The 24,331-nt window shown below is 52.2% G+C and overlaps 1 protein-coding gene across 2 annotated transcripts in view; it reads right to left on the bottom strand.

The window, feature by feature from the left end:
- The window catches only part of CA5A (carbonic anhydrase 5A), a 32,995-nt gene extending 10,730 nt beyond the window's left edge, over positions 1 to 22,265 (bottom strand). The window contains exons 1-3 of one of the 2 annotated variants that reach the window (XM_005608486.4): positions 21,773 to 22,265; positions 15,206 to 15,403; positions 290 to 408 (exon numbers count right to left, since the gene is read on the bottom strand). In XM_005608486.4, the coding sequence (XP_005608543.1) occupies positions 290 to 408; positions 15,206 to 15,403; positions 21,773 to 21,818 (363 nt within the window). In that variant the 5' untranslated portion in view covers positions 21,819 to 22,265. Of the gene's footprint in view, positions 1 to 289; positions 409 to 15,205; positions 15,404 to 20,469; positions 20,738 to 21,772 lie in introns of those variants that run through there. The other variant, XM_001500312.6, reaches the window with a different exon arrangement.
- Positions 22,266 to 24,331: the final 2,066 nt, after the last annotated feature.

The raw sequence follows: 24,331 nt of genomic DNA on the forward strand, positions 1-24,331 counted from the left end.
CAAGGGGGTGGCTGAGAGAGATGCTAAGAGCGCAGACGCTGTGCTTGAATCCCAGCCGTCTGACTTTGCAAGTTACGTAACCACTCAGAACCTCAGTCTCTTCTTCTGTTAAATCAAAGTGCTAACAGTACTCTCCTGTTAGGAAAGTTGTGTGATTGAATGGGTAGGGCAGTGAATTGTTCCAGTTTGAGCAGTGGGAGTCCCCTATGACTAGAGAAATCCTTTGTTTCTGGGCAACCAAGCAGGGTAGAAAGCACCCACAATTCTTGCTAGGATGACGTCTACAGACCTCTGCCGGAAAAGCGTGGGCGTCCACGGTGTGCTCTGAGCCCCACTCGTTCGCGTCTCCCCAGTGGAGGTGGAACTGCTTTAGTCTGTAGTGGTTTTCCAAGGGGCCACCGCTAATTCCTAGAAGATGAAGCCAGTAGAACTGGTGCATTAGTTTGTCTGGTCTTTGGACGGTGGTGTTGCTGTCTACGTGGAGGTCACATGATTTCACTCTCAAGAAAAGGATGTCGCACTGAAATGACAAACTGGAAGGTGGGTCCATGAGAGCTGAGATCTCCTCTGCTCATCTCTGTCGCCACCGCCTGGCCCTGGGCCGGCCACACCTCCCTCACTGTAAACGCCTCGGGGAACAGACTCCTGCGCAGCCGCCAGGTGACTGTAGGGGCCTCAACCCGGCTGCGTGCAGCAATAGGCAAAGAAAAACTGTTTCTGAGGTACATGCTGGTCCTATAAGATTTCCAGATTTTTCTTTAATTTAAAAAAATGATGTCTTTTGAATTAAAAAACAGCAGCTTAAATTCTGTCACAAAATAATTCCATAAACTAACATGTAATGAGCAAGACGTTTAAATGAACCCATTCTGAGATACAATGAGCCACCTTGTCCACCGGTGCTGACCTTTTTGCAGCCCTTGCTCAGTCTGGTCCCACTACGTGACCAGGTTTTACTGGGATGTTCTTTCCAAGTCACCCTAAACAACTGGTGTGGCCTCCCCAAGAGCTGTTAGTCTGACGCCCACGGCTCAGACGTGACGAGCTCCCATCACCAAGGAACCTGGCTCTAACCTGTGGAACTGGGGGTACCCCCACCAGAGGCCCTGGGAATCTGCATGTTAACAAGCTGCCGGGTGACTGTGATGCACGCGGTACAGCTTGTCTCTGGCTGCATTTTGCTAACAGATTTCCACCAACAACTGCTACAAATATAATGGTCACTGTTGGACATCTTGCTTCTGATGGAAGTGAGCACCCGTGCTCTGGGATGGCTGGGACAAGTCTGGAGGACACTCCGGAGAATGGGGTGAGTTCCGGGGGTGGCCTTGCCTGCACCAACTCCTCCACGTGGCAAAACCAGGGAAAACATTTAGTGATGTGAAGGATGCCATGGACGGTGTCAAATGCTACCGGCGAGTGGTGTTTTCTGTTTTGCTTTTGCCATAAAAAGTTGGTAGCAGAAAAGCACTGAGCTGCAAACTAGGAAACAGTTGCAGCTCGTGATTGCGCCCTCGATCAAGTCATGAAGTTTCCCGTTCCTCTTTCTTCACTCGCAAATGACAGTGTTGGTCTATAACCCCTGGTTGTAAAGTTCTGTGGTTCTGAGAGGTAATCTATTCTGCTGAACACACACGCATGAATTATATCTCAATCTAAAAAATACACAGGAGTATCTCTTCCCCAGCAAGTACACAAAAACGTTGTAAACCATGAAGTCTGATCTGCTGGCGGCCAACAGCACGGGCAGCTGGAAGGAGCCCCCTGTGCATGAGGAAGGCAAGGCAGAGGGGCAAACCTCCCAGGCGGGTTTGAAGGGCAAGATGTTAATGGAGATTTTCTGTGGCTAAAAATACAAGAGGGGTGATGTTTTTCCTTTGAGGGGTAAGGATACTCGAGCCCATCAGCCTTCCTAGTTTTGCACCGTATTTTCATTGATCAGGAGAGGTTAGATGGGTTGCTGGTAATCCCAGCAATGGGAGCTGGGATTTGAACACAGATCTGGTGCCAAAATCCATGCCTTTTCTACTTTATCTTTCAAAGTGAAAAACATATTCTAAGGAAATTATAGAATCACGAAACGCAGGCAGTGGTAATCTTTGTGCCTCTTCTGCCTGGAGCCTTGTAGCTGTGGTGGAAAGGAAGTTTGTGGTACTGTCCAGCCAGAGACCTTGTGCCACCAAAATGTACCAATTAGTGACCAAGAGGTGAGCCTAAGGGGAGAGTCTGCCACTCATCTGACCAACTTTCCTCCAGGCGATGCCCTGGGCACTGAGAGACTGAGACTGGCAATATGCTCACTTACCCAGAAGGTAACCACGTGGATGTCCACGCACGTCTATAACATCTCTTCTAAAACAAAAGTGCCAGATGGCAACAATGATGAGTGGGCCTGGATTTGTAATTTAGCTCTGCCCCTAATTTGCTCTGTGACCTTGAGCAAGTTACTCAGCCTCTCTGAGGCTATGACATGAGGAGTACTGACAGGATAACCTGAGACGACGGCAGGGAAAGCCCGTTGTAAAGTGTTGTCAGACGACAATGATGATAATGATGCTGGTGACTAGACAGCACCTAATCTTTCAGGGACTCGGCTCCTTCAATGACTAAAAAAATAGAATTGCCAGCTAAATGGTTGTTGTTTTTCTTTCCAGCTCAAGCATCTTAGAATTCTACCCAGACACACACATACAGAATCCAAGAAGATTGATACCAACCGTGTGAGGAATAAATGTACCGCCAGCTGGATGTCTGCCAGATCCCCACCAAAAATAACCCTGTAGAAAAATCACTCCCCACTGTTGCTAACGACAGAGAGCCCAGAACGGGAGACTGCTGGGCTGGGAGGGGACGGGTGGAGGGCAAGCATTCCTCCTTCCTCTGGCAGGTAAAGAGCAACAGAGGTCGGAAGACTTTCCCAAGGTCACCCTCCGTGCAGGACTGGACACACGGGCCATGGTTTCATGCTCTCCCCGACATCAAACTGCCCCCAGATTCTCTGCTGAAGCAGCCTCTCGCCAGTCGGACTCCCGCCCTTTTGCTTCCCTAAGACACTGTCTCCCGTTTCAGTAAGAGAATACAAACGGATGTCTGTCCTTTGGAAGCCCAGGGCACTTGCCCTCTGCAGGAGAGAATGTTACTTCTCAGTGGAGCCTCCCGGACATGCCTTTCCTCCCATCTTTCAGGCTGCTGTGTGGTCATCTGTCAATGAACGGCGGTTGCCCTGGGCTGGGACCAAACAACCCCATAACAGAATCCCCGGAAGGCTGCTGCACCTCACTAGCTCTGTAACGTGCAGGAGCAAATAAGGAGACGGCGAAACCTGAGATTCCTAGGACGATGAGTGAAGAGCAAGGGGTCTGGGTCTGGCTGAATTTCTAGGGCATAAGTGGGGGATACTTTGTAACGTGGGCTGGGCTGGAGCGGCCCCCTGTGGCAGGTGGTGGAGACACACTGGGGTCCGGCATTTTGGCCGTCCTGGGCTTGATGCCCCTTGCAGCCTCACTCCTTTAAGTGCATCTCAGGAAGAGAAAAAGAGCTTGTCAAAAAGCACAATTCTATTTTCAAGAACCACAGCAGGTATCGACTACACGGAAAATCTCCCTGGAACAATGTCTCTAAAATTAGACCAACGGGCAAAGACAGCCCCCTAGCAAAATGTCAAGTGTCTTTATTTTAAAAAAGGAAAGCAGCGTTTCCTGCCCCTTCTGCAGTGGTCAGGAGCGGGGTCTGGTGTCAGATGCTGGCGCCACCTCTTCCAAACTGAGTGACTCTGGTCCAGTTAGGGAGCCACTCCCAGCCTCAGTTTCCCCAGCTGTAAAATGGGGATGAACCTAGAGGTTACTCGATATTGCAAGGGACATTGCAAGGATTCTGTCATGTGTGAGACACAAAGTTCTTAGCACAATGCTTGGCATTTTGGAAGCACCCAAAGAACGAAAACCAGCAGCCATGACATGTCTCTGAAATGGGACGAAGCAGCTGATGAAGGAGGAGTGGCCGTCTCGTGGGTCCTGGGTGCTGTGCAACCACACCCATCAGCTCAAGTCATGCTCAGAGCCTGGTGGCAGTTAGGACGTGCTGTGAATGCCACTAACCGACAGCCAGCGCCTATTGAGCGCCTGCCCGCTGCTGGACATGGTGCAAAGCACTTGATGTCCCATGTCCTCCCCCTGCTCCCCGTCTCCTCCTCCCATGATTGGTTCCACACAATGGCCCTGCGAGTGGGCACTATTAGCCCAATTTCGAGATGAAGAAACTGAGACTCAGAGGAGGTCAGCCACCTGCCTCAGGTCACCAGGCAACCTCAACCCAGGGCTGCTTGAAGGTGCAGCCCCTCAGCTTTGGAAGCAAGGTTCAAGACAGACTCTGCGACTTTTCCCACCGGGAAAGTTGGGAACCCAATTTAAGGCTGCAGCCCTGGATAAAATAATCTCAAAGTCACTTTTCATAATGGCTATATGGTGTCAGAGTAATTCTCTTCAATAAAACAGTTTTAAAAGGTAAGCCCAATTCGTAAAAAGGGGACCTTTATCTGGCCAGCCCCCAGCCTCCAGTCCCCAGACTCCTGCATCAGTAGGGTCTGCCCACGGAGCGGAGGCCTTACGTCACCCCAGCAGTCCCCACGAGCAGGTGCATCAAGATTTAATTGGAGAATTGCACCGGAACCAGCCCCTCCAAACCCCCTGAGGACGGATGATGCTGGAGGCTAACTCCAGGCTACTGTTTGCTGACCCCAGAAACTATTGTCTATTACAATAGCTGCTGTTAATAGCCATCTATTTGAGTTCACTGTTTTTTCCAGGACAAGCAGGCTTTTGGCAGTCACGGTTGTTTTATGGCTTAAAATAAGTGCAAGAGAAGTTAGAGATGTTCTAATTAGTCACAACTGCAAAAAATAAGATGTTGCCGAGGATCAGCCTGTTCTTGATGCTGCTCTGGGGTTTAAGCAACGTTCCGAAGCTGTTAAGTGCAAGGGCAAAGGGTTTCCGTGTGTCCTCTGGACCAAGACGGTCTCTGGGATTCTCTCCAGGCAGGGAGCAGCAGGAGCCGGTGACCAGCACGCTGCCAGCGTTTGAGGGACTCAGCCCCACCCGAGACCCCTGAAGTGGGGGAGTCCAGACGGCTGTCTGGGAGTCAAAATCTAAGATCATCACACATTGGCTCTGGTGTTAAAGCCAGGTGACCAGAGCTCAAATTGTGGTCTCAGGCAGGGTGGCCTTGAGCGGGTTGTTTTAATTCTCTGCATCTCAGGCTTGACATGTATTGGTAAAACCATAATGACATCCATTCGTTGGAACACGGCGAGGATCACGTACAGTAAGGATCACATGCAGTGACGCCTACAGACCGCTCCCTAGAATGGCCCCTGGCACCTCTCAGGGGCTCAACTAGTGGTAGCACTGTCTGTTTGTATTGCTGGTATTATTATTATTAAAATTATCATCACCATGATGATGATGATCATCATCATCATAGCAGAGGTTTGCAGTCACCCAAAACAGCTACTCTTATTCCCAAGACAGGACCTGCATGTAAAGACATTGAAGGACAGACATGTCTTAAGAAAGTGTCCATGAGAAGGGGCTCAGCCAGCCACAGAAGCATAAAAGAGAATAAACCATCCATTCAATAAATATTCCCCGAGTTCCTCCTCTCTGCCACCCACGGTTCTAAGTAGCGGGGATGGGGAGAGAATGACACACACGCAATCCTGCTCTCCTGGAGCTTGGGATCAACGGGGAGGGCGGACGGTGCCTCACTGACGGGCATCCACGGCGAGGAGCGTTGGGGCAGGCACAGATGGGATGTTTTGCGGGAAGCTCAACTGGTGTAGGGCATCAGAGAGGGCCTCCTCGAGGAAGTGGTGGCCTAGGTGAGCCTGAGGAATGGAGACAAAGACAGTTCCAGGCAGAAAGGGACAAGAGGGAGCGAGGACTGGAGGGAGAGCAGGTCACCGTGGTGGATCAGGTGGGAGTTCCAAGTGGTGGACATTCATGCAGGGGGCAATGAGGGGTGGGTTGAGGGGCAGAGGGGCTGGTGCGGGCAGGGGCCAGGTAGGGGAGCTTTCATCAACAGACTTTGAATGTTCCAGTCTTTACAAACAGACACATCCTGCAAGATTCTGCTGATGCCATCAGCTGTTCGATTCCTCCACTCCCCTAGCCTGACTCCGAACTCAACTGTAGGTGGGTGAGCGGGGAGAAAACGTGCTGTGGGGTGCGCCCGGAGCCCTTCCCTGGTGCTATTCTGCCCCGGTGAGCAGCACGAAGGCCGAGGATGCGGGGTGCCTGGAGGCTGAGGTGCTGCTGCCCGCTGACGTTCTCCTTTCAATCACAAGGCCAACGCGGAAAGCCCTGGAGAATACCACAGTCTGCGGTGGGCTCTCCTGAGTAAGTTACAGGAATCTGCTCAGCATCTCACACACAAAGTCCTCAAAGTCATCCTCCCAAGGCCTCCGCCGGGGCTCCTTTCAAGTCTCTCCTCTTTCTCGCCCTTTCCATTGAGTCTCTGCCCACAATGCCCCTGCCTCCTCTCCTAGGCCCCCCCACCACACGCCGCTCTGCTCTGTCCCCTTCTCCTCCCACGCTGCCCACACACCTCACATCCCAGCCACTGATCCTCCTCCGCCTCCCGAAACCCTGAGGAACGTGGTGGCCCCTCCTGATCCACACGCCAGCCTTGCAGACGTGGTCAGTGGACCCTCCTTGCGTTGCCCTCTCTGAGTGCAGCCGTGTGCAGTGGCCGGTGCAGGGGTGTGGGGAAGATGCAGGATCCAGAGCTCACGTCTGCCTCGAGAGGTGGGGGAGGGGGTGGCAGGGCTTGCATTTGCCATGTGCGACTCAGTTTATCTTTCAATTCACCTTTCCACTTATTTCCTAACTTGAGATCTCCTTGCAAGCAAAGACTGCATCTGGAAGGTTCTGGGACCTGACGCAGTACTGTGCACAGTAAGCGCTCACTAAAGCCAAGAGGTAGTGGCGTGAGCTGCTACACTGCAGATTCATAATTGCAGCTTCTTGTGCAGCATGGTGAGGGGACAGGGTCAGAGAACCACACCTGCACCTAACGTCCAAAATAACACCTCTGACCCCCCAAAAATTCCCAAGCCCAGGACCTGAGAGAAGAGACAGTAGATAAATAAGGAAGGAAGATGGAAAATATATAGTTTTAGGAACTGGATTACCAGTTTATTAATTTGCAGTGAAACATAACTGCCCCAGGACCACAGTGTGATAATCACGTTCTCTCATCCCAGTCAAGGTGTCATCTTGGGACCATGCAGCCACAGTGCCCTTCCTGACAGCACAGAATTCCCTTCCGGAATCCTCCCTTCCTCCTGTGCATAATCTTGAACCACTAGTTCATGCCTTGCTGCAGGCACCTCACACCTAACCCGGTTCACGGAAGGGTCCCTGGGACTTGGGTCCGGTGTGGGACGATGCTGGGGCCGGAGGGTGACAAAGCAGTTCTTCCTGCCGCATTCCTGACCTGTCTCCAGGCCCGACCTCCAGCCTACCTTTCCAGGAGGGAGCCCCCAAATTCTTATGTGGCTGGAGTCAGTTTCTTTGGCTTGCATCCGAAGATCCCCAACTGGCGGAAGTGAGGTCTGCAGACTTTAAACTCACGCTGGTCTGCAGGTCATGCATTCACTCCAGGAGCAAACATTCATTCATTGAGCTCCTGCTGTGTGTGTCAGCTGCAGATTCTACATTGGTGAACAGCGCCCGTGGCCTTCAGCTCTCAGGAACCATGCCCAGCTGGGATCTCTTGGCACTGGGGATAATTATTAACTGCCATTTAGAGGATAAAAGGCCATTATTGGCCCCACTTTACAAATGACTTAAATTTCACTTTGATGTTGGAAGGAGTATTAGCGGGCCCCTGGCTTCAGTGCCTGACACCTCAGCTGCCGATTACTGTCCTCGCGAGTGAGTGCCCCTTCCAGAAGGCTGCTCACAAGTAGGATAAGGGCCTCCAGGCTTGGAGTTCCCATTTTTCTTCCTTTGGCCAATTGTCTGGGTCACACAAACACATGGAGTCCTCCGTAGTCAGAGAAAGCCAGACTCAGCCTGGCCGGCAGCTGCTTCTCTGCCTTCTCTGTGTTCCCCCTAGTGGAAAACATTAAAAGAGCACATGGCCGGTGCCTCATTTGATGATTTTATTTTGAATGAACCCCAGGAGGCGAAGCTGTCATTGGCTGGCTGCTCAATTCTCTTGGCACGGTGCTAGGCGCTTCACACAGGCCCTCTTTTAATCCTCCCACCAACCAGCCAACGTCAGAGCTTCAGTTTCCAGAAGAGGAGACTGAGGGTCAGAGAGTTTAGGGGACATGCTCATGCCACCCAGCTGGTAAGTGGAGGAATGCAGCCAAGTTGCTCTTTCTTGCCCAGAGATGGGGCTCTCACCACCATGCTTACTCCCTTAAAGAGTAAGATGAGCCGCCACTGAGGTGCTGGGGGGCAGCCCAGGACCCTGTCCCCCAGAAGAGAAGGGTCTAGCATGGAAGACAGAGGTGTTTTTCCATTTGCTGTTCTCTTCACGCCACTCAGCTAAGTGGGCAGGCTGAGGGGTGGGGATGGGGAACAGGGCACCTCAGCTCCCTGGAGTCAGGCCTGGCGCTGTCAGCAAGACACCAGTGCCCCGGCTGCTCTTCCACGGGTGGCGGGAGGCAGTAGGATTTGGAAACAGCCCTGGGTTTGAATATTGGATGTGGGTGTCCTCTTCCGATAAATGGGAAGATTTGCCTATCTCTTGGGGTGATCGTGAGACTTAAACCCCAATCAGCCGTTGATTTGTCACAAGCTCTCAAATGTCGTCTCGCGACAGAAATGACCAGTACCACCAGGTCATTTAGGATCTGGTTCCCAGCACACAGGGCGTCTTCTCGAGAAGCAGTGGGATCTGTCTGTGGCCTTCCATCACACTCGGTGCCAACACTGCTCATCAGATGGGGCCAGTGCCGCTGTGCCTGAGGACAAGCATCTCTTGAGCTGGGACAAGAGGGCTTCCCCAGCATGGTGGTGCATGGGGTCTGACAAGGGGTCTCTTGGGAGCTGCGCTGTTTCCCTCCATTGCTTCCTCCCCTCCTCAAAAGCCCCATCCCCACTCGCAGGCAGCTCCGCCCCCTCCACCAGTCCTTTCTTCCTTGGCCTCCAGCACCGCCCCTCACGTTCTTGGAGAGAGCCGGCTGCCTCCACCTCTGTTAGTCATCCTCGCTGGCCAGCGTTAATCTCCAAGTGCTCACAGTATCCCTCGCCCACTGGAAAAACTGCTGGAACCTTCCACGCTGGCAGAGAACGTCCTCGACCTCCTGGTTATGTCTCACTTTGAGTTTCTGGCTCTCCCCTGTTGTTGGCCTAAGGCAACCTAAGCCATCGTATTTTATGCAAAGTTACTCCGATGCGTGCGCCTTCTCCACTCACCTCCCTTCTTGCTCCCGAGGCCTTTCCTTTGCCTCTATCCAGGGTTTGTTTTAAATTATGGGAAAGTCTCATTATTCTCATTTTCTTGCTGCAAAGCTTTTTTTAGTACTTTCCGTCTTTCAGCTGTGTTTTCCATTTCCTTTGCTCCCGGCGGCTCCCAGTTTCCAATGGAGGTGAACAAAGGAGACAGGGGATCTGAAAGAGGGGGGCTGGAAGCCAGAAAACCAGCTGTCACCATGGAGGGGGGCAGGAGCATGTGCAATTGAGTAGGAGAGAAAGAAAAAGGAAACTGGGTTTGGGAGAAATGACCAGTAAAGTAAAACCAGATTGGCCTGTGTGGACAGGAGCCACAGGCGGAATTATCCGACTAATTTATATGGCTGGGGAGAGACACCCAGATAATTATTTCGGTCTGTGGCAGGGCAGGGCGAGTCTCTTTGAACCAGACTGGGAAGGTGGTGGAGAAGTCGAAAAGCGGGGTCAGGACCAGGTCAACACAGGGGCCTGTCTGCATCAGGGCAGAGAAGGCTTGAACTTTGAGAGTGACACAAATCGGGGTGGGCTGAGGTCAGCTTGGGGTCAATGGCAAGGACGTCTGGCCCAGTGGAGCGGGCTCTAGGATGCCTCTCCAGAACCCTGTGGTCCTCCACTCTTTGACCTCCTTGCCCCAGGGCAGGCCCATCCTCAGTCACTGTGATTGGCTCACCCAGGACAGTGACCCAAGCTGGTCAATGAGAATCAGCTCTGGGGCCGATGCTGCAACTGCTGGGACAGAGGCGCTGTCTCTTGGTGGCCCTCCATGGGGAGGGTGAGCCGGAGCCGTGGGCCGCCATCTTTGCCCCCATTTGGGAATCCCTGGTCTGGAATGAGTCCACCCCGGGGAAGGCAGAGCCCAGAAAGGGAGTGTTCAGATTCTCATTGGTGTTGTTCCACCACCTGACCCAGCCAAGCCCTGGACTTTTTAGGATTTGAGCCAGTGAGTTTCCCTCCTCTTTGCTTAAGCCAGTTTGAGTTGAGCTCAGTCATGCAACCCAAAAGAAGCCTTAATGAATACAGTGAATGTCTCACTTGGAGAGCAAAAATGAGATCAGAGGTAGCAGGCACTGAGAGGGAAGAGGGCTAGGGACAGTGACATGCGGGACTGGTTCGTATGTATTGGCTCCTGGAAACGGACTGTGCACATCTCTTCCCAGCTTAGGAGCAGCGCCTTTGCGTTGGGAGCTCGAAATCGGCTGTGCAGGAGGATTTACACCGAGGAACCTGGCAAACACTACAAATCATGCCTTCTTGTCCCTCCCCCAAACCCAAAGACCAGCTGCTGAACAGTCCCAGCACTCCACCAGCCACGTACGCGGAAGGGCCGGGCTCATGTGAGGCCTGGCTTCCCGGAGGCTCGGCCTAAGCATCTTAAAGCACCTGACTGCCCATCTCTGTGGGCCAAGTTGGCCAGAGCATTGCCAATGCTGCCCCGCACACGGGCCGCACAGGCCAGCCCACAGCTGAATCACGTTTGAGCAAAGACGAGAAGGATGGACGCTGGCGATTCTCCAGCTCCCGCCCTTCTACGTCTTCTCTCCCAACTTAGTCACTTGTTACTGGTCTACTTGTATTGGGACTCTCGGAAAGAAGTGACAGAAGCTTAAATCAACCGACTTCATCAAAAAAGAGCTTGATGAGTGCAGGGGCTGGTTTGGCCTCCGGCACAGCTGTGTTTAGAGGCTCCCACCATGGCCTCGGGCCTCCATTTCTCTCCACCTCTTGGCTTTGCTCTCTTTTGAGGACGGCAGGCCCAGGGCCACAGCTGACCCTCGCACAGCGCAGGCACAAAGAGAGATTCTCTTAACATTTCCAAGAAAAATTCTTTGGCTCTCGCTGGTCTGGCCTGAGTCTCATATCCACGCTGGGCCAAGTGCTGAAGCCAGAGGAATGGCTGCTTGGACTGGCCACACCCATTCTATGGTTCAAGCTTTGGGTAAAAATTCAAGAGGTTGAAATTCTTGACCAAAAGGAGGCCTTGACTTGTGATTCTGGGGAGAATTATCACCTGCGAAAGTCTAGCTTCCCAACCTGAAGTCTGACTCTGAGCTCCTGAGAGACACAGGAACATCTAGATTCCAGGGCGCACAGGATGTAAGACATCCAGACAACAATAATAACCACAGAGACGTCCCTGCCCCACCTGTCAGGAGGGTCCGGCGTGGGCTTCTTCTTGCTGGTGGTTGAGGGATGGCGTCCCAGGCTGACCCTTGCTGCCCACTGGCCCTCCCGTTGGTGTGGACACACTGGACACAGGCTTGGCTGAGCTGGAGCCAGGAGCCCTGCCTGGGTCGTGCGCAGACTGCTGGCTCTGCCGGGGACCTGACTGTGAGCTGGCCACACTCCCTGCATGTGCTAGCACTTTCCTCCCTTATGCTGAGGTTGGCGCCTGTGGCCTGATCTCTGTGCATGTTGGATGCAGATTTTTTCCATAGAGTGTTCATGCTCCTAAAATGCCTTCTTGGAGATCAGGGAATGCCGCTGTGAGGGCTCTGTGACCTCTGGCCAGGGGTCTCTCTGGGCCTCATATTTCCCATCTGTGCTGTGCTGTTACTCATCGGATGATGGTGCTTTTAAAGAGGCTATTTGCTTGTCTGTCCAGCGTACTCTCCCCTTTTAGAAATAGCATCACGACTTCCCCCGGGACCACCCCTTTCCTGAGCGTGTGGTCTTGGCAAGGACATGGTTCAGGGTATGGGGTGCTCCACTGACGGAGGGCTGGGTGAGCACCAGGCTCAGCTGCCAGACCCTTTCCCCCAGGACTCTGAATTATTTTGTCAAATGCATCTTCACAATACACATACAGAAATCCAAAGCGACCTTCAGAGTTTCTCATATTTCACGACTTAACGGAAATAAATCTGTCATACAGATATCAGCGTGACCCATAACTACACACAGAAATTACACAGGAAGAGTAGGAATTCTACAGTAACTCACCTACATCCATATCTGGTTTTCTCACAATTATTAGTATATTCACACAACTATTAACCAAGCAATTAACAGTTCAGGAGCTATTATTCTTTATTCAATCTTTTAAAGTTGCTGCATAAAATTTTTTAAAATAATATAAACCACGTTAAACCTGAAAATCCAATTTCCTTTGCTTCTTGGGAATTTGAACTTGGAACAAACCCACGACAGCAGAAAAATTTGGCACACCAAGTAAGTAAGCACATAAACCCCTGCTCCCCGATGGCTGAGCCGGGCTGGTTCTTTCCCGAGATCTGGGTGTCCAGCTCCGCCTTCTCTTCTCTGAGCTGGTCTTCTCCTTCCAAGAAGTTCTTCTTTGCTTCTGTGGGATGGAGTTGGGGTTTCCATCCCTCACTAGGTGAGCCCGACGTGAGAAGTTCCCTGAGAGATGTTGTGAAGACTGGCCAAGAGCAACTGGGAGCAACTGTGGGCACAGGGGTGGCTGCTCAGGAAACAGGGCCTCCTTTTCACCCATGAGGCGAGGACAGAGACACCTGGAAAGGCCCAGCGCAGGGAGACAGGGCTCCCCACCCTCCAGTCTATCAGAGGTGGGGCAGGTCAGTCTGGGCCTCTGCTCCATCTGGTCCCTCTCCCTGGGCTCCAAGAAGGCCAACACACGGCCATCACACATTCAGGGTGCTCAGAGTGGGCCTCCCATGTCGGGGGACAGAGAATTTTCAGGAGAATGCAGTCTTGACTAGGGGAAGTGCAAGCACAGAGTCACGGCAAAGCCAGGACACAGGGCTGGGCAGGAGGAGCTGAGAGAGTGTCCCAGGTGCTGGTGAAGGCAGACGGCGCCTTTGCACTGGCGCGGGATGAGTGCAGAGGCACATGTGAAAGCCTCTTCCCGCTGGAGTGTCTCCTATTGGTCACACAGACAGGTGGGCTCTGGGCCAGCAGCCAGAGCAGGGGATGCTGGGAGCTTGTCTCTGCAGACGCAGCGGCGCTGAGTGCCTCCCTAGGGTGGTCTCGCCTCTTCCCCCGACAGCCTTTGAAGTGGCCTCCTCCCTTTCTCCACTCTCAGGTGAGGAAATGGGGTCTTGTTTGTTCCTTTAACTTTTCGTTCAGTACTCATCCATCAGTTGACTGAGCACCTGGGGTGCCTGGTATGGAACAGTGATTCTGCCCTCATGGAGTTCACATCCTCACGGGGGCAGTGAACAAGACGACCGACCAAGGGCTGGCCCGGAAAGGACCTGGGCCCGGGGGCTATGTCAGGGGTGCCCAGGTTCAATAATTCCCTAGGAGGGTTCCCAGGACTCAGCATACAGCTGTACACATGGCTGAGATTTATTGCAGCAAAAGGACACAAGCAAAATCAGCCAAGGGAGAGAGAGGCGCCGACTGCGGAGCCTGGAGGAAACCAGGTGCAGCTTCCACAGGCCTCTCTGGCGGAGTGGCACGGGACGAGCCGAATCCCCCAGCAACGAGTTGTGACAGCACGTGTGGAGTGTGACGCACCAGGGATGCCCAACCTGGCATGTACCAAAATTCCCGACTCCCAGAAGGAAAATGGATGTTCAGCAGAAACAAGCCTCATAATGATACCAACAGGTGCTGGAAAATGCCAGGTGGATCTAGCAGCCGATCCTGATAAGCAAAATCAGGGTAGAAAGAACCTTCCCAAGGCTGCTGGAGTGTCCACCCCACACTCCTGAGGACTCCTGATGAGGATGCAAGGGCAAGGCTCAGGTGGAGCCCTTGGCACAGTGCTGGGACCCAGCGAGGGCTCATGGTGACGTGGGTTAAGGCTGCCGCAGGGAGAGAAGCCCAGGCGTCCAGGCCTACACGCCGATCTATACCATCCTCCAGGAAGCATACGACATCCTGACCTGACTCCCATCCAAAGTTATAGGACCACCCGATAACAGACCCCACCTGCACTGACACCATTTTAATGACTTTTTACATGATCTTTCCTTTGTCTGGTAAAGAAATAACTCCCATACCTATGCCTTATAAATTTAGCCCTGCCCTCAACACATTGCAGCCCTCACTGCCCGTGGGTCGTGTCCCCACGCTACTCCATGCTGTTCTCTGAATAAAAGAGCACTACTGCCAGACCCTGAGAGTCCAAGAAATCTTTCTTTTGACTCCTTGGCTTGCCGAGCCAGCATCAATGGCTCCTGGGGCCTCTCTCACCACCTCCCTGCCGCCCCACCACACAGCCATCCACCATTGTCATCCCAGACAGCCCCCTGCCTGGTCCCTGCTCCACCACTGCCCTCCTCCCGTCCTGTTCCTCAAAGCCGCAGGGAGTCCATTTAAAGCATCAGCCAGTTCACTGTCTGCTGGTGGCCCTCTCACTCTGAGTAAGAATCAGCGAGGTGACAGGCTCCGGACGCCCAGCCCTGCCGTTGCCATGGGCACCATGCCCTTCCTTCTCTCCTCTCCAGCTTCACCTCCGCCACGCCTCTCTCCTCACTTCTCTCCTCGAAGCTGCCATGTGTTTACATTTTTGTTAGCTCACTGTTTCTTTCTGCCCTAGAATGTAACCCGAGGGAGGGAAGCGACTTGACTTGCTCACAGTTTTGTCCCTGGTTGGTAAACCCGTGTGACTGTGGGTGATGGGTTATCGTCTTTAAGGCGAGCCTCGCTCTCCCCGCCCCCGTCTACTTCACACGTTCTTCCTGTTCCCGCCTCCACAATGCCGAGGCCCCTCTGTTCCTCGTCTCCAAACAACCGACACAAGCACATCATCCCCTTCTCTGCAAGCCCAAGGCCCACTCTCAGGAGGGGCAGGGGGAGAGAAGGCCCCTCAGGCTCACCTGACCCCTCAGTGGAGTCGTCGAATTCCACTTGGCAGAGGTAGCCCGTGTTCCAGACGTAGAGGCAGGCCGACGCGTGGTAGGAGACCTGAAGCGGCTGCAGCCGGGGGTCGTAGACGCTGTCCCTCTGGCAGATGTTGATGGGGGACTGCCGGGCGCCCCCTGGCATGCAGGCTGGGCCCTTCCAGAGGGGGTGAACTGGGGGGAAAGAAGGAAAAGGAGGCCCTGACTGATGTATCAGCCACTAGAGCCTCAGAGAGAGCTGGCAGAAACGGGGGCAAACGAGATCCCAGAGGAGCCAGCACTTCGGAACCGGCCCAGCGTAGAGCCTGGGGGCCACCAGACCACTTAGCAGCTTAGCCTCCACCCACGTGCACGGTGCCCTGCTCCGCCCCCACCCACGTGCACGGTGCCCTGCTCTGCCCCCGCCCACGTGCACGGTGCCCTGCTCCATCTCCAGGGGGGGTTCAGGGGTGGAGGCGGGAAAGTAAAGGTGAGCAGCTTGGTGTCTGGGGGTGGCGTGGTCGGGGGCGCGGAAGGCTGCTGGTGGGGAGGGAGGCAGAGTGTAGAGCGGTTAGGAACCTCTTCCCAGTCACATCGCACCCACCTGGATGATAGGAGGATGCCTCGGAGTCTTATCCTTCAACCTCTCCTGCAAGGAGGAGGTGAAACTACTCCAGCCGCATGACATTTAAGCAGAATGGCTCCCCTCCCCTCTTTTTTGAGGTTCCTGCTGCTCTGGGCTGCCGCCAGACCTGGCAGGGTTTTCTCTGTTCTTTGTAGACCCTTGAAGGAACACCCTGCAACAAACCCTTCCGCCAATGGCCTCCCATGGCCTAAAATCCCACCAATAGATTCGTGTGTCTGGCTTCCCTAAGGAAGTGCACATGTTGCTAAAAGAAACCCTATATACACAAATTTTTTTTTTTAAAGATTTTATTTTTTCCTTTTTCTCCCCAACGCCCCCCAGTACATAGTTGTATATTCTCTGTTGGGGGTCTTTCTAGCTGTGGCATGTGGGACGCCGCCTCAGCGTGGTTTGATGAGCGGTGCCATGTCCGCGCCCAGGATTCGAACCAACGAAACACTGGGCCGCCTGCAGCGGAGCGCGAGAACTTAACCACTCGGCCACGGGGCCAGCCCCCACAAATTTTTTTTTTAAGATTTTATTTTTTTCCTTTTTCTCCCCAAAGCCCCCTGGTACCTAGTTGTATAGTCTTAGTTGTGGGTCCTTCTAGTTGTGGCATGTGGGATGCTGCCTCAGCATGGTTTGATGAGCAGTGCCATGCCCGCGCCCAGGATTTGAACTGATGAAACACTGGGCCGCCTGCAGCGGAGCGCAAGAACTTAACCACTCAGCCACGGGGCCGGCCCCTATATACACAAATTTTTAAAAAAATGATTTACACCTAGATTTGCGAACAAGCTGGGGAGGGGTGCAGAGCTGGAAGCTGGAGGGCGTCGCAGTGAAGAGGCGCCCGCCTTACTCCTGTAGGAGATGACCGTCTGGGCTGAGGCTGGGGGAGAAATCCCCAGCCACGGTCCGGTTCTCGCTGACTCACAGAATCGGAGCCTTGACAGCGGAACGGAGGCTCGGCCATCATCTTACCTGATCTGGGGGTGCAGGCTGGGGGCCTGCAGCTAAGTCAGTGAGTGAGGCAGCTGGGGATGCTGACTCTTACCCTGAGGCTAGGAGGCAGGAGGAAGAGGTAGGGACTGTGGCAGGCTGGAGGGCATGGGTAGCATCTGTGGCCAGATCTTTAGGTTTTTCAAGAGGAGTTAAAAATACAGATTTTCGTGTGACCTCTCCCGATGTTTAAGTGTCGCCAAATAATTTTGTTTTAAAGTTTTCAACATTCTGCAGGGGGACAGACCCATTTGTGGGGCAAAATAATCAGCTCTCCCTACTCACTACCTGAGCTATTGGGCAAGTTATCCACACAACCCACCCTGGGCCTCCGTTTCCTCCTCTGGAAGGAGGAGAATAATAGCAGAGAATAACAGCGGGCTCTCAGAGACCAGCCAAGGTCGGAATACGCGTTAGCTCCTGCTTCTGCCTCACAGCCTGACAGACACTGTCTTCAGGCACAGAACTCCTTTAGTCCCCAGAATGACGACACTGTGCTCAGGGATGGAGCGGCCTGGAGTGTCCTGCAGGCATGTGCTGCCCTCCAGCTGGGCTCCCTCCTTTTCACGATGATGAATGGATGACCGTGGACTCCTGAGCCCGAGGAAGTGGCGGGCACCTGTGTCTGGGTGTCTTTTGCGCCAGCTTCCTTCCCCTTTACTTGGGTTGCACCAGCAGTTCTGGGTCTTCCACTGTTGTCTCCCGTGAGTTCCTCTGAGCCAGCGGTAATCACAATTGCGTCTGATGGGAAGTGACATTTAATAAACAGCGCAGCCTCACAACCCTGCTCGCATCCATCCTACCCACGGGGAAACGGGGCTTCGATCCGGTGGCCCCAACCTTCAATGCAGAGGGAACACGGGAGCAGCTACTGTCGCAGAGGAGGCCCACACTGGACCCGGAGACTCGGCTCAGCGCCCCCAACACACATGTGGAGACCCAGGTGTGGAAGGAAGAGTGGGCGCTTTGAGGTCGCATTTGCTGACCGGCACGAAGGGGCCGCCAACACGAACCACCGGCGATGAGCACAGTCTGACACCAAGTGAAAAGCTTTGCTCATCGCTGCATGCAAAGAGGTGACACCGCCTGAATACGGAACAGGCTTCCGTTTGTCGTGTCGGCCGCGTGTCTCCATGCCCAAAGCTGGTGTGTGTGCCGCAAAGTCAGTCTCGTGTTAGTTAAAGCAGGTCTTTGCGGGGAAGTAATAAAACAAAACATTATCCTTTTTTCCCATCATTCAGTGAATATTTATAGCGCTCCTCCTATGGCTCAAGCATTGGCACACATGCAGGGAAGGATCAGAGACACGTTGAACAGATCTTGGACCCACTGCAGTTTGCAGCCCAGCACAGCCTGGCCAACCCGCAAAGCTGGCAGATGGATGAGCAAGAAGTACCTGTTAAAATGTTCAAGAACATGCAGCAGCATGCTGAGAAATGTTTGTGCCGGCTCTCCCGAGGAATAGGAAGGCTGGATGTGTAGTGCTGGCCAATTCCCATGGTGTAAATACTCCCCAATTGATACCAACCCTGATATCAGTTTCCCCACATTAAACCCAGCATATATGGGGTTAAAACCAAAGCACTCATTCCCTGCTTACTCCCTGGCTTCCTGGCTCCAGAATCCACTATCCTCCATGGAGACAGACACTGCCAAGGACAAGTACCTGGATTCACTATCTCCTCCCTGCAAAGAGATCCAGGCTGATGGGAAAGCTCTGACCAGCAAGGCCATATGCTCCCGCTCCCCTACCTAAAACCCCAAATAAAAACCCTTCCTTTTAGCTTATCGGGGAGTTTGGGATTTCAGCGTTAGCTGTCCTCTCCTTGCCAAGCGCTGTGCAGTAATAAAATTCCTACTTTCTTCCACTATACCCAGTGTCAGAGATTGGCTTGCTGCGCAACGGGTGAGCGAACTCAGCTCAGGTTTGGTATCACAGTGTCCAGTTTTAAGCTGCCGACGTGGATGTCCCCACCACAGACTAAGGAAGAGATGCTCACTGTCCGTAGAAGGTGCCTCCTGCACATGCAGAAATTCAGCTGGAGAACGCTCAGCTGAAATGGTTCTAAAATTATTTCCGAACACTTTGTAACTCTTTGACTTTTCTCTCTAGGCTGAATTACCAGTAATTTTCAAATCATATTTGCTAACAAATTTTCTTTCTTCCCCAAATGAAATGTTCTGCCGAATACAAATAACAAAATACTAAACTAGAGAAATGAATTCCTTGGGAAGTTCACGTCTTCCCTGTTTGGCAGAATATATTCTGGTTTTTGCAGAACTCTGAACAACTCTGCAGAGCCCTAGGGTTTCCCCGGGCATGTGGAGAGAGCTTGTGAGGTGCCAGGCACTGTTAGAAACCTTTCCCAGCGTCACCTCATTTCATGTTTCCAACAGCATGGTGTGATAAGTACTGTTATTATTCACTTTACACAGGTGATGAAACTGAGGCTCAGAGAGGTTAAGAAACTTGCTGAGGGGCACCCAGCCTCAAAGTGGTGGGACCAGGAGTCCTGCCTATGTGGTCTGATGCTCTTCATGGTTTATTAAGTATACAAGAGGGGTAGGTACTGAGAGACAGTCGTAAAAATGCCTACAGTTAAATAACGAAAACCAAGGTGCAGATCGACAGTACGGTGCTGTGGTTTTCAGTTTTTGGATAGTCTCGTGAGTGTGTAGACACATGTTTCTGTGTGTTCCGAGGACAATGCCAGCAGTCTGTGCTCAAATAGGCAGTTGCCTCTGGGAATCGGGGTGGAGGGGCGCAGGCGGCAGGGTCTTCTGTAGGAGCGTGTGCCCTTCGGTAGGGCTTGAAATTTACAGGTGGGTCTGGGCCGCGCCCTGCGGTTGTGCATTTCTAGCAAGCTCCCGAGGGATGTGGTGTGGGGGCCCCCACTCTGAGTGTGAGTCAATGACATTCACTGAGAGCCTAGTGTGTGCCGGGCTTTCGATTCTCGTCATTTCATGGTCATGAGGCCCTGTGCACCATTTAGTCATCCCATTTTACATATGAGAAAACTGAGGCTCAGGGAGGTGGAGCAACCCACCCAGCTGACACATGTCACTAGTGCCCACCCCCAACCCCCCAAGCGACTGGCTCTGAAGCCCATGCCCTTTCAACTACCCAAACCTGGAAACTGTGGAATACTTATGTCAGAAGTGAACTTATCAGCCGTCATTGCCAACCCTTTATATCACACAGGCAGAGTCTGAGAGCCACCAAGAGGAAGGGACAAGTCCAGGGTCACAGAGCATTAAGGACTCAGCCAGGATGAGGCTGACTCGGGCAGCCTCTGGGCAGAGCTGCCTGGTGATCCACTTATTTAACGTTTGCTGAAAATGTTCTCTGCTGGGGGGGTTTTGGAGCTCTGATGACCACTTGGAGTGGCTCCTTCTGTTGATAATAACAGTTTATTTTGAGGGAACTCTTGCTCCCTGCCTTGTTCTGGGCATCTTGCCCTCTCGTTGGCCCCGTGAAACTGAGGTTAAGGACTTGCCCAAGGGCACCCAGAGGAAAGAGAAAGAGTGGAAATCTGAATCCCAGCAGTCTGGCTTGGGACAGTCTCCCATTTTGAAAGACACGATAAAATGGGACCAACACCAGGTCGCCCCTGGAGGAACGCGAGGACCTACTTACGAGTGTTGCTGCTGTTCCTCTGAGCACAGGGACGCCGTGAGCACCGTCGCGCCAGCCTTAGCGGATGACTGCCGAGAGTCCCCCACATCTGCTTGACCAAGACGGAGAGACCCGAGGACTTTGGGGTCCTTAGCATCCTGGGTCTGTTCCCCGTGGACCCCAATAAAAAGAGGGTGATTTTTTCCCTCCTGTCTGTTCTTACTTCAATGGGGACACACGAGGAGTGGAGTGGACTCACCTCTTTTTCGTAGACGCTCACTCAAACCCCTGAGCCTGATGGTTAAATTTCAACCCGTGCCCGCCCCAGCTTCGTGGATGCTGTTGGGTTTGGCCTGGGGGCAGTGCTGTACTGTGGCGAGTGGCCTGCGCCCGTGGCGTTTCCCTTAGGTCACCGGGCTTTGCTCTAGTAAACAGTGGGGTGAGTGTGTCAGGAGTCAGGAGAACTTTATGGAGAGCCCGCTGCGAGAACTGGGGAGGGGGCCAGAGGCAGAGATGAGGGCAAAGCCCTGCTCTTGGGGGTCACCCCTCCTTTGGACTGGGCAGCTCCCCAGCTGCGGGCGGCTCCAGAGCAGGCACCGAGCCACACTGTGTGTGTGTATAGGGAATGGCAGGTTTAGAAGCACAGCGATGGGACGCGAATGACCCTAAGCTGCCGGGTGGATGGTCAGGAGAGCAGAGGACCCCTCTCTGCCCAGGACTCCCGGAAAAGCAGCCAGTCCCACTTTCCAAAAAACAGATACGATTTGGTACAAAGTCCTTCTGCCTTAAAGCAAGATGTCCCAGGTTGTGGCCTTGTCTCAGCATAAATATTAATAGTGCCTCTTTCACGCACAAAATTGTCCACCTTTGGACAATAAATTAGATGGGCGCCCAACAGTACAACTTGTAATATTTGCAGATGCAGATAACAGAAAACCACACTTTGGCCCATCCAGCAGTTTACTCCCCAGACCCTCTTTATCTGGGCAGTGGAGACTACGTGGTTCACAGGGAACAGCTTACCATTTTTGGGGGTGGGGGATTTAAACTTAGAAGCTTCGAGGGGGCAGGGATATCATCACTTATCACAGAATCCTGGAATCTCAGATGTGGGTAACCCCACAGAACAGGGGTTCTGAACTTTGAGCCCCCCGGGGGCTCCCGAGAACCCAAGAACCCCCGTGATCAGATGCAAGGTTTGGTCTCCAGCCTTCACCAATTCTCCGACGGGCCACGAGTTGGATCACCTTGCTGGCATCAACAAAAGCCAAGCCTGGAATGCACATGTTTTCTTCCCACGGGGTCATTTTAGAAATGTACCTACCTTTGGGTGGCTCCATTCGTTCACTGACTTTTGCCTGTTTCCTCATCTGCGAAGCCGGGAGATAACAGCACTGACTCTGCTGTGTGGTTGTGAAGGTTTAGAGAATTGATACAAGTGAAGCACTTAGAATGGTGCCACTTCTATTACCACACGCGAGCACCATGTTCCAAGCCCTGGCCGAGGCCTGAACGCGCGCACGCTTCCCCCGGGGTTGGCGAGCCGGTCAGCCAACACTTGCAGGCCCCTTTGCTCTTCCGGTCGCGTCCTCAGCCATCTTCGGCTTGCCTATTTAGGTAGATTGCATCACTGGCCATCCCTGTGGGCCTGGGGTCTCCTCAGCCTCCCTGGAGCCACCTGGCAGGGCTGTGCTCCATTTAGAAAACACCACCACCCAGCTTGTCCCGCACATCCTCACAGCTGACTTGGACAGCACTGCAATCTCTCTTGAAATTAAAAAAATTTCAAGCAGTTCAAAAGTGAAAGTAAAAGTCTCTCTCTTTCCCAGAGTGAGCCTCTGACGGCAGTTTCTTGTGGCTCTTCCTGGAAATTTCCATGATATATAAGCCTGTATAGGTGTGTGTTTCTCCCTATTTTTAATACAGGAGACAACCATACCCTACGTAGAGGATATACATGCTATATATAGTCACCTAATAATTATCATTACTGGTAAGATGAGCACTGTTTGCAGTTCCTGGGAACCCTTCTTGAGATTCCCCCCAAGAGTGGAGAGAAAACCAAGCCCAGAGATGGGAAGAGTGAGGAGGAAGAGACAGATTCAGAGAGAGAGACAGAGAGACACACACAGAGAACACGGCATTGCTTCAGCCAAGCAATTTCTATTCCTATATCCTGAAGTCTACTTCCGAACTTATCAGTTATATCAATCAATAAGTTTCTTTTATTAAGCTAGTTTAATGTCTTTTCTCTGTATTCCAAGGGGTCCTAACTCAGCAGACATTTTAGTCTCCATCTTACAGATGAAGGAGCCAAAGCTGAGAGTGGAGATGTGCATTGTCTAAGTTCTCCCCAGCTAGAAAGCGGCGGAGGCAGGCTCAAGTACGTGGCCTTGAGCTCATTACCTCTTTGAGCCCGACCGCATGGCTGTTCTTCACTCCACAGGGATGCGCATCAGGTGCACAATCAGTGATGTTGTACTGCAGGGAAGTGGCCATTCATCTATTCCAAATTCTTACCTGGTTCAAGGAGATTTTTGGTTGGAATAAAAAGTGTGCATGGCAGACCATGCTTCAATTATCTATTGCTGCCTACCCCAAACCACCCCAAAACTCAGTGGCTAACAACGACAATCATTTATTGAGCTCACTCATCCACAATTTGGGCAGGGCTCAGTGGAAATAGCTCATCTCTGCTCTAGGAGGCGCTGGCCGAGATGGCTTATCTGGGGTTGGAGGATCCACTTGCAAGATAGTGCTCCCACATGGCTAGTGAGGTGGTGCTGGTTGTCAGTTCCTCTCTATGTGCACCTCTTTGAATCAGGAAGTCAGCATTTGCTCATCCAAAATAAGGAAAAGTATTATTTGGGAGGTCAAGCAGGTTCTTTGATAAGTTATTCCTAGAGTTACTTACCATGTGATCTGGCAATTCCATTCCTAGGTGAATACCCAAGAGAAATGAAAACATACATCCAGACAAACACTTGTACTCAAATGTTCACAGAAGCATTATTCACAATAACCAAAAGGCAGAAATAACCCAAATGTCCATTGATGGATGAGTAGATAAACAAAAGTGGTATATCACAAAATGCAATTATCCAGCCATAAAAAGGAATGAAGCTACAGTAATCAAGACAGTGTGGTACAGGTAAAAGAACAGACAAATAGATCAATGGAACAGAAGAGAGCCCAGAAATAGACCAACATAAATATGGTCAACTGGTCTTTGACAAAGGAGCAAAGGCAAAACAACGGAGCAAACATAGTCTCTTCAATGAACGGTGCTGGAACCACTGGACATCCACATGCAAAGAAACGGATCTGGACACAGACCCTACTCAGTTCCCAAAAGTCAACTCAAAATGGATCACAGACCTAAATGTAAAATGAAAAACTCTAAAACTGCTGTAAGATAACATAGCACAAAACCTAGATGACCTTGAGTATGGCAACGACCTTTCAGATACAGCACCAAAGACATGATCCATGAAATACATGGCTGATAAACTGGACTTCAATAAAATTAAAAACTTCTGCTCTGTGAAAGACACTGTCAAGAGGATGAGAAGACAAGCCACAGAGTAGGAGAAAATACTTGCAAAAGGAATAAAGAATACACAAGAGTGAACCCCAGTGTAAACTATGGACTCTAGGCAATGATCATGTCGATCCAGGTTCACCAGTTGGATCAAATGCACCACTCTGGTGGGATGGCGATAACAGTGGAGCCTGTGTGTCTGGAGGGGCTTGGGGTAGATGGGAAATCTCTGTACCTTTCTGCTCAACTTTGCTATAAACTGAAAACTGCTCTAAAAAATAAAGATGATTATTTTTTTTTAAAAAAAGTGAAGTACTGGCACATGCTCCAACAAGGATAAAC

This window comes from Equus caballus, chromosome 3 (assembly GCF_041296265.1).
Source record: "Equus caballus isolate H_3958 breed thoroughbred chromosome 3, TB-T2T, whole genome shotgun sequence".
NCBI classification, from domain to species: domain Eukaryota; kingdom Metazoa; phylum Chordata; class Mammalia; order Perissodactyla; family Equidae; genus Equus; species Equus caballus.